The sequence below is a fragment of the Ichthyophthirius multifiliis genome (genome assembly GCF_000220395.1).
Source record: "Ichthyophthirius multifiliis unplaced genomic scaffold scaff_1120509250903, whole genome shotgun sequence".
In the NCBI taxonomy this organism is placed as follows: Eukaryota; Ciliophora; class Oligohymenophorea; order Hymenostomatida; genus Ichthyophthirius; species Ichthyophthirius multifiliis.
Window position 1 is genome coordinate 2,851 of NW_004086390.1, and position 10,324 is coordinate 13,174.

The 10,324-nt window shown below is 18.9% G+C and overlaps 2 protein-coding genes across 2 annotated transcripts, besides 18 other annotated features; both read right to left on the minus strand. All coding sequences in view use genetic code 6, as the record gives it.

Moving 5' to 3' along the window:
- Positions 1-267: 267 nt before the first annotated feature.
- IMG5_110110 (hypothetical protein) lies at positions 268-1,122 on the minus strand. Its single transcript, XM_004034861.1, has 2 exons — positions 939-1,122; positions 268-875 (listed from the first exon to the last, which is right to left on the minus strand). The coding sequence occupies exons 1-2, from the start codon at positions 1,022-1,024 to the stop codon at positions 293-295; spliced, it is 669 nt and encodes a 222-aa protein (XP_004034909.1). The 5' UTR covers positions 1,025-1,122; the 3' UTR covers positions 268-292.
- A 66-nt stretch (positions 1,123-1,188) lies between these two features.
- Positions 1,189-1,265: a microsatellite.
- Positions 1,207-1,268: a microsatellite.
- Positions 1,269-2,387: 1,119 nt separating this feature from the next.
- Positions 2,388-2,456: a microsatellite.
- Positions 2,457-3,098: 642 nt separating this feature from the next.
- Positions 3,099-3,134: a microsatellite.
- Positions 3,135-3,275: 141 nt separating this feature from the next.
- Positions 3,276-3,317: a microsatellite.
- A 668-nt stretch (positions 3,318-3,985) lies between these two features.
- Positions 3,986-4,034: a microsatellite.
- A 1,077-nt stretch (positions 4,035-5,111) lies between these two features.
- Positions 5,112-5,213: a microsatellite.
- Positions 5,112-5,214: a microsatellite.
- Positions 5,146-5,211: a microsatellite.
- Positions 5,215-6,777: 1,563 nt separating the features above from the next.
- On the minus strand, positions 6,778-9,777 carry IMG5_110120 (hypothetical protein; the record flags this gene model as incomplete). The annotated part of the gene is made up of 4 exons (XM_004034862.1): positions 6,778-7,231; positions 7,285-8,492; positions 8,736-8,905; positions 9,693-9,777. The coding sequence occupies 4 exons, from the start codon at positions 9,775-9,777 to the stop codon at positions 6,778-6,780; spliced, it is 1,917 nt and encodes a 638-aa protein (XP_004034910.1).
- Positions 7,764-7,894: a microsatellite.
- Positions 7,780-7,978: a microsatellite.
- Positions 7,822-7,999: a microsatellite.
- Positions 7,882-8,202: a microsatellite.
- Positions 7,888-8,198: a microsatellite.
- Positions 8,048-8,231: a microsatellite.
- Positions 8,496-8,568: a microsatellite.
- Positions 9,066-9,118: a microsatellite.
- Positions 9,138-9,258: a microsatellite.
- Positions 9,778-10,324: the final 547 nt, after the last annotated feature.

Here is a 10,324-nt window from a genome sequence, read left to right on the forward strand (position 1 = left end):
ATTAAATCATGTCAATTAATAAAAGTCTTATAAATTTTAGTTTTTTAAAATATTTTTTGTTATTTATTAGAAACAATTTATTTATTTTTTAAAAAAAAAATTGTATATTTTTTTGTCATAGATTTTATTTTAAATAATATAAAAACGATTTTAGATTAAATTTATTTAAATATAAACAAAAAAATTAATTTTTTTTCTTTTTTTTATTAATTTTTTAAATATATTTAAGGGAAATAAAATTAAAATTACTTATATACGTATTTAAATTAACAAATATTTTAAAAAGAAGCATTCAATTTTTAAAAATATTTTTTCTAAAACTTAGTATTGTAAAAGGCTAATTTGTAATAATTGATTATACTCCTATATCAAGCAAATCTTTATAGACTCCATAATTTTCTAAAACATCATATCCAAAATAACAACACAATTTCACATTTTTGTTTTGTGCTTATTTAAACAATTTCCTAGCTTTTTAATTATAAATAAGTAGAGACGAAAAATTGAGTTAATTTCCTTCTTCTAAATTATTAATATCCGGAAATTGTTATTGATTAGAAAATAAATAAGCAAATTTAATTTTTTATTCTATATTTAGCTTTATTATAGCTTCTTTAATTAAATCATTAAATTAATGAAAAAAAGACGAAAAATATACTTAATCTAACATTTAATATTTTTATACAAGTTTTAATGTTTCATAAGGTAAATCTTTTTAATCTCCTTTCATTTCTATATTTATTTTGATTTTATTTTTACATAATCTAAGTATTTCATCTAAAGTAGGAATTAAATCATTTTTTTCATTTAATGAAATTTTTTTTAATTCTTCAACTGACATTTCCGTAATTTATTTTTCTTGTCCATTTGCATCTCTATTTTTAATTTTTTTTTTTAAAAAAAAAAAAAATTTCTTTTTTTTTTTTTTTATTAATTACAAAACTTTTCCTTAACATCCATGTACGACTACTACTTTGTTATCTTTAGACAACCATATATCTAATTCTACATAGTCTAAGTTCATATCTATTGATCCTTAAAATGAACTTATACTGTTATGGGCTTCATGGAGTCCGATTCCTCTATGACCTTCTATATAGAAATATGGGTATCTTTTTTTATAGAAACTATTTTAATTTGGGGTTCTTTTTATAAAATGTTATCTATATTAAGGAGATTTTCTATATATTATTTTTTTTTAGGGCATTTTTTATTATTTTTTTTTTTTTTTTATTTTTTTTTTTTTTATTTTTTTATTTTTTTTTTTTAGTGTGTGTTTTTTTGATTTTTGTTTATATATTGGGAAAATTATTAATTATGATGTATTTATAATTTTATATGACATATTTTTATGTCATATGTATATATATTATTTTAAACTTATATATTTTTATATATATTGTTATGATTAATTATTAAATTTATAAAAACAAATATTATTATATATTTTTAATCTTTATTTTTTTGTTAATATAAATTTATAAAAAGTAATAATAATTTTTTTTTTTATTTTTTTACATTAAATATATAATAGAAATTATTTGCTTTTTACAGTTTTATATTATAAACTTGTAACCAAAAAATGAAGAATGATTATAATAAAGTACACCCGTATAATAAATAAAAAGATCAAATTTAAATAGAAACATAAACACATCAAAATAATAATACCACAAACATAAATCAAACATCTTCAAATTCAAATTTAAGTCCTTAAATAATTAACAGTTACGAACTTATAGAAAAATATAAAAAATAGTTATTAAATACAATAGAAAATGCTTAATAAATGCGTTTAGTTGAGTTTTTAGGAGGATTAGCTGATATAGAACAAAAAAAATATTTAATTTAATAATATGGTGTAGTTTGGAAGGAAATAATTAAGTTATTATAGTATACTTAAAGTAAAATTATGGGTATGACATTCGAACAAGATATTATATATCCAGGAACATAAGAATATATTTCGGATATTATTATAAATAATATTAAAGAGATATATGAAATATACTATAATTTAATATTTTAGTCAAATTTAAGATATTTAGATACTGTTTGTATAACTCATAATTTAAAATATAAATAGATTATTGATTTAATGTTCGATATTAAAAAATGGGAATAAAAAAATATAGAACATATAAAAAAATCATAGTTTAAAAAAAAAAAAAAAAACACTAAAAATCAAAAAGGATGTTTTCCATGTTTTAAATATAAAAAAATTTCTTAAAAAAAATGAAAAAAAATAAAATAATATATATATATATATATATATTTATTATTTAATATTCAAAAAAAAAAAAAAATTTCTAAATTTTAAATAAAAAACTTGTTTTATATATTTTTTTCTAATAAATATAAACAAAAAATAGCTAAAATCTAAAAAGATATAGATATATATAAATTTATATATATATATATATATATATATATATATATATATATTTTTATATATAAGATACATAAAAATTAATATTTTTAATGCTTTGTATATGAAAAAATTACTTAATAATTAATATTACTATTTTTTTTTTTTCTCTTTATATATGGTTTGCTTTTATATTTAATTAAAATCAATGTGTTTTTATTGTATAATTTAAATATAACTTCTTTTTGTTATATTTTTTTTTATATATATAATGAAATTTAAATTTATTTAATCATTATTGTGTTTATATTTTATAAAAATATTTTTTTTTTTTTTTTATAAGATATTTGATTATCTTTTCAAGGTTTTCTTTTTCAATATATTATTTTATTTTGAAAAAATTATAGTTTATTAAAGGTAAAGGTAATTTTTTTTTAATAATAGAGATCTTATATAATTTTTTATTCTTTAAATATCTTTCATAAGGATTTTTTTTTTTTATTATTTGACATATATAATTTTAAAACCATATATGTCTCGTGAAATATATTTAATTTTTGTATACAAATTAGGTTTAATACATATTTTATATTAGTAATATTGCTTTTCTATGTATTTTGATTGCTAATTTATTAATTAAGTTGGTTTTGTATATTTTAATGTCGTAAAATTAATTTTGTATGACTTTATTTTTTGTTTTTTTACCAAAAGGAATATTTGATTATTCTTATAAACTTTTTTGTTTTTTAAATTTTTTTTGTTTTTTTTGGTTTGGTTTCAAATTTTTTATATATATATGTATTTAATATTATCATCCCCCTATATATTTATAATAGGATAATTTTATATATTTTTAATAAAAAAAAATAAAAGTTTATTTATTATATATATAATATGTTATTAATTTTTAATAAAAATAAATAATATTAACAAAAATAAATAAAATTAAAATAGAAAAAAAAAAAAAATATGATTAATATATAATAAAAAGAACCAGAAACAATTTGGGAAGAATTCTTTTAAGAAAAATATAAACATTAATTTTCGTATTTTCATAAACTCCCTCCATCTGAATTAAAAGAAATAATAGAAATGTACGAAAAAATATCATTTGAGTAAAAAAAAGAACTAAAAATATATAAAGAAAAGTTTAATTAAATCGCTTAAGAAAGAAATAAGCTATTTGATGACTGCGAAGAATATTAATAGTAATTAATTACTATATAAAGTTTATTAAATAAAGAATTATAGAAGAATATGTCCAATAATCCGTAAATAAACATATAAAATGCACCTTTATTAAGTGAATTTTTATAATAAATAACTTAAAATATAAAAAATGAATAGAATATTTAGCCTTTATTGAATGATTTGAATGTTAATATAGGTATTTTACTGGAAAAAAAAGAAGAAAATAAATAACTATAGGAATAATTGGAATAAGAATAAATATATAGAAGATAACTTTTATGTTTAAATGAGGAATTGTAGCATGAAATAACTAAATTAACAAAAAAAACAACTAATAATTATAAGAAAAAGAGAAGAAATTTAATAATATGAACGAAATGAAAAATTTGGAGAAAAAAAATGAAGAATAATTAATAAAAATAAATCATTTAAATAAATAAATTGAAGAATTTAAATACTAAATCGAAGATTTTAATATTTAGAAATAACTACTATATGAAGATGCGATTAAATAGAAAAGCATTCAGTAAGAACTTGAAAAAAGGATGGAAAATATACTACTTTAAGGTCAAAAATAAGACAAAAATATTCATGAAAAATGCGTTTAGTTTCAAAAAGAATAGGAAGAATAGAATTTATTGAAAAGAAAAGACTTAGAAAATAAAGTTATTTAAGAGAAATTAAAGAATGAACAAAAGAGTAAAGAAAAGATTAGATTAGAAGAGAAAAACAAGGAAAAAATAGAGGAAAATTTAAAATTATAAGAATAAATGGAAAAAGATAAATAGTATATATTATATTTATAGAAGAAAAGAAAAAATGAAAAAAATAAAATTAAAGAATTAAAGGAAAGAATTCAAAACCTAAATAAAGCCTTAGTTGATTGTTAAAATAAGAACTTTTCAGAAATCGAAAATAAAGACAATAAAATATAAGAATTAGAAAATTAAATATAGATTTTAATAAATAAATAAAATATACTTTAAAAAGATATTGTCTTTTAAAATTTAAAAAATGAATATTAAATGCTTTAGGAAAGCTTTTAATAAAAAATAGCTTTTATAGACTAATTAAATTCTTAAATCGAATAAAAAAATACTTATATTAATACTTTGGAAACTTAAGTGGCAGAAATGTAAGATAAAAGAGAAAAAGCAATCAGCTAAATGAATAATTTGACAGAATAAATTGAGTATTTAAAGGATAATCATTCAAATTAATATAGTATTTAGACTGTTGATGATTAAAATAATAGTTAAAACAAACATAACAAAAATATAAATAGAGAAAAAAAAGCTTTAATGATAATCAAAAAAGAACTCGAACTAATCTATAAAGAGTATGTTTTGATAACTTTTAATGCAAAATAATAAGGAAATTTTGAATCAAATATAGTAAATTTGATTAGTTTCGAAAAGAAAATCAATAGTATTAATGAAAAAGTTTAAGATTTTATTGATTATATAAATGATTAAGATGGATAATGATAGAAATAAAAAAACTATTTCAAAAAAAATATAAGAAAATTTTATTTATTTTAACAAATAATTTAATATATATATATTGATATAAATATATATAAATACATATATTTATATATGTTTTTATTATATATATATATATATATATATTATATATAATTTTATATATATATTTAAAGTCTCAATTAAAATACGAAAAACGTAAGTTTCTATAATTCATTTTAAATAATATTTATCATTAAAATCATTATTTTATATGTTTTCTTTTTAATATTTATTACTTATTGAAGAATTTGAATAGAATATATTTTCATTGTTATTGATATTTTTATAAATATTATTGTCTTTATTATTATTATTTATTGAATCGATTTTTTTATTTTTTTATTTTTTAATTACTATTCCTTATGAATTTGGGAAGTTTTTTTAAATATTTAAGCCTGTTAAAATATTGATTCCTAAGAGTCTATGGAAATCATTTTTATCATGAAGCTTTTAATAAATAATCTATAGATCTTCATAATCATTTTATTTTAATCTTGGAATTATATGCTTTCTTTTTTTATTCTCACAATTACTTTTAAAAATCTAAGGAATTGTCAAACCCATTTATTATTCGAATTCTTCCATTCTTCTTAAATTCTAAATTCTTTCTTTTTAATCTTTATTACACTATATTATATTTTATTGTTACGATTAATTATTGTTATTATTTTCCTTATTTTAATCTAATTTTGATCTCTATTATATATTAAAGGATTTTGCAATTTGGAGGTTTTATTAAAGCATATTTATGGTATCATTTATTAAATCAAATTAATTGTCTAATTATTAAGCAGTGGTATTGTTTAGGGAAGTTTGGATCGTGTTTAATATTTCTATTTACTCTTGGATTAATGTAGAACAGAAATGGGCTATTTTTAATTAATCATTTAATTGTTTTTGAAATAATTCCATGTTTTTAGTTTTTTAGTTTTGTTTTAATTTAGTATTTTTTATAAACCTAAAAAAAAAAAAAAAGCAAAATAAAAAATTAAAAAAATATTAATATTATTTTTTTAATTTAATTATAATTGTTTTTTTATATATATATATAAATATTAAAAAACACATATATATTTAATTAATCAAATTTTTAGGAAATTTAATAATAAAAAAATTTCAAAAATAGTATTTTTATATATATGTATTTAATTAAAATAATAAATCATAATTCTTATTATTTATAAATTTTATATTCTCAATTTAAAGAGGGGGTGGGGGGGAAATAAAATAAAATATTATTTATGTTTTCTTTATTAAAAATTATATGTATATATATAATGTGTTATAAAACTATACATATATATATATATATATATTATTTAAATAAAAATAATAAAAATTCAATTTTTTTTCATTTATAATAATTTCCTTTTTTATTCTATGCATTATTTTTTAAAATTAAATAAATAAGCACAAAACTCATCAGATTGAATTTTCCTCGGATCTTCGCTGAAATATTCAGCGCAATTCTTATATTCATTTTCTGTTTCTTTTACTAAACCATCTAAAATTTAAAATTTGGGTATAACTTCTTCATAAAACGGTTAAATAATGCTACTAGCATTATCAAATTAACCAATTTTTTTCTTTAAAACATTTTCTAGAATTCTAATTGATTTTTTAATATCATTAGTATCTGAAATTAAAGAATTTATAGATGTTCTACTACTTTCTTCTATATCACTTAAATTTTCATTTAAAAACACTAGTTATTTTCCCTATAAATTGGATATAATATATATATATATTATTTTTACATATGAATATATATATACATATACATATTTAAATATATATTATATTTTCAGAATTTACTTCCTTCTCTTCCGCAGTTAATATTATAAAACATAATAAATTTTATTTATTATCATAATTTTTCACCTCGGAAATTCTTTCTAGAGATTAAATTTTAAAACCCCATGCACCTCCTTTAAAACCGGTTCCGTTTAAGAAATTTCCTATTGCAAGCGCATATTCAAGGATTTTGAATAAGTTTTTATCTTCCATAAGATTTTTGAAAAAAAAGTTGATTTTTTTTACTTTATTTAGTGTCTCTTAATAGCTTTCTTGGAAAATATACTTGAATTTTAATGCCTGTAGTCTTTCTTCATATCCTTGTACATTTTCGACTAGCAATTTGAAGTATCTATGCCCAAAAAATGCATAAATAAACTTTAAAAATTATACTTTTTTTATTACTTATCCGCATCTGATAGTTAATCGATTTCTCCTTCATAGTTTTATATTAAATTACACTCAGCCTCATTAGGTAATGAAGCTAATAATGTAATAACAATGCCTTGAGTGAGTATTTAAAGGTCATATTTAATCAATGACTCGACTATTATTTCACCTTTTATTCTTATTTTACCCAATAAAATTAGAATATTTTATTGTCTTTCTGGCGTTAAAAAGGTTATTTTCTTTTATTATTATTATAAATTTTGATTTTTATTAGTACTCGTGACCATATTTTAAGCTTTTGTACCGAATTCATTTTTTAATTATTACTCATCTAGTTTTAATTCTAGGTCTTTCATATTTTCCCATATAGTTCCTTTTAGTTCAGTGTATTTTATTATTTACCAATTTACACTTTTCATAGGTACTCCAGGATTTTATTTCTTTTTCTATATTTATTAAGGAATTCCACCTGGGATCTAAGGCATACCACCAGGAGGAGGCATAGATATACCACCAGGAGCCATAGGTACGCCACCAGGAGCCATAGGTACGCCACCAGGAGCCATAGGTATACCACCAGGAGCCATAGGTATACCACCAGGAGCCATAGGTATACCGCCAGGAGGTGGGGGAATTCCACCAGGAGGAGGGGGAATACCACCAGGAGGTGGGGGAATACCACCAGGAGGTGGGGGAATTCCACCAGGAGGAGGGGGAATACCACCAGGAGGAGGGGGAATACCACCAGGAGCCATAGGTATACAACCAGGAGGCATAGGAATTCCACCTGGAGGTGGAGGAATTCCGCCTGGAGGTGGAGGAATTCCACCTGGAGGAGGGAGAATTCCGCCTGGAGGTGGAGGAATTCCGACTGGAGGTAGAGGAATTCCGCCTGGAGGAGGGGGAATTCCACCTGGAGAAGGGGGAATACCATGTGGAGGCAAAGGAATACTGCCTGGAGGTTAGGGAGGCGGAGGAATATTATTTTTAGGAGGTATTTTAGTTTATTGTTTTTGAGAAAATTAAGGTTATAAAGCGGTTTATTAATTTGAAGATATTTAGTTTTGTTAGATTTTTTAAATTTAGGTTTTTAATTCCACGATTTCTTAAGTGTGTTTTTATTTTTCATCTTCTTTTTCTTTTGTTAGTTGGATAACTTAAGCTTTTAATTATTATATTCGATCGTTTCCTTTTAGGTCTTTTTCATGATTTTCTACAAGAATCTTTATATATATATAAATATAATATATATATATATATATATATATATATATTTATATATTTATAAATTTATATATAACTTTTTAATATTTTTTTTTTTTTTATATTTTTTATTTACAAATATATTTTTAAAAAAGTAGATTATTATAGTCTTTTTTATATTATTTTTTGTATAAGTTTTTTTTTTAAAATAAAATATGAAAAGAAAAGAAAAAAAAAATATTAATAATAAGTATTATATATACTTAGTATTTTAAGGTTTCTTATTTTAATTATTATATTTCTTCTAATTTTTCTTCGTAAAGTTCCTTTTCTATATGTTTTCCTATTAATTAATCTTATTTTTGTTTAATTTTGTTTTCTTCGCCTTTTTATGATTTAAGTAATTCGTTTTCTCTTTTTAGTTTTTCGATTTCTATATTTTGTTATCTAATATAAGATTAAGCTTACTATAATTCAAGATAAACACTAGTTTATTTTTTTTGATTTTATTTAATACTTTAATTAACTATTTTTCGAAATTTTTAAATGCCTTCAAGCTTAACATAAAATTATTTATCGTTTGATTTTTATTAATAATTATTATTAAATTAATTATTTAATTAATCTATTATTCAATATAATTATTCGGTCTATGAAATAAAAAAATATATATAAATTTAAATATATATATATATCAATTAATATATATATATATATATATATATATATATATATATATATTTGTATTTATATATATATTCTATACATATATAATATAATATATATCCTTTTTTATTATCTACATTTAGTTCCTAAATTTCATATATTGATACAAATAATTATATCAACTTATAATTAAATATTTAAAATTCATCTTTTTTATAAAACATTTTTTCTTCGCCTCTAGAATTATAATTAGCTGCATAAAATAAATCTTAAGGTAAAACTTATTAATAATCCTCATTTGTAAAAGAGCAATCAATAACCCCATAATATAAACTTTTTATATTAAGAAATATTTGCTATTTTAATTTATATATAAATTGTTTATTTAATTATAAAAACTATTAATATATTTATTATATATACTTAAAAAATATTCATATATCCATCATTTTATAATTGTTCGAAAATATTTTCATTTAAATTATTTTATTTTCCTGCTTCACAAAACGATTATATAAACATACATATATTAAGTATAAAAATCGCATTTTTACTTTCATTTAGTAGTTCTTTTAATACACCAAATCTTGATGATAATTATTTTTATTTTCTAATATAATCGAAGCCTTAAATGACCATTTTGAAGCCTTATTCACATGACCATGATATAGTATCTAATAAATTTATAATAGAATTAGTTATTTCAACCTAATTTTTATTAATTAAATCAAAAAGAAGGTTTATATAGTCTTAATTAATCAAATTAGTCAAAAAAACATTTGTTTCATTTTAATTTTTGGAATTCTCAGAACAAACTAGTATTTATAAAATTTTTAAAAGAAGCATTTTATGAACGTCTTCTTATCGATTTTATTAATATTAAATTATAGCGGATATTATTAAATCGAAGCCTTAGTTTTCCTCGAAATATTTAATAGATTATTATTTTTGGATTCTATATAAGATGTAATAAAAAAGCTTCTAAGTGTCCTCTATTCGAGCATTTTATTCCATACATTCAATAAAGTATTAAAATATATGTTCTTCGTTTTTTCCTAAGGAGGAAAAGTCTTATTGTATCCGATAATTATAGTCATCTTCTAATAATTACTTTTTTATATCTATTTTTTTTTAAATGTTTTAGATTTGTTTCTATTTTTATTACTAAGGGGAAGATTAAGAAGTT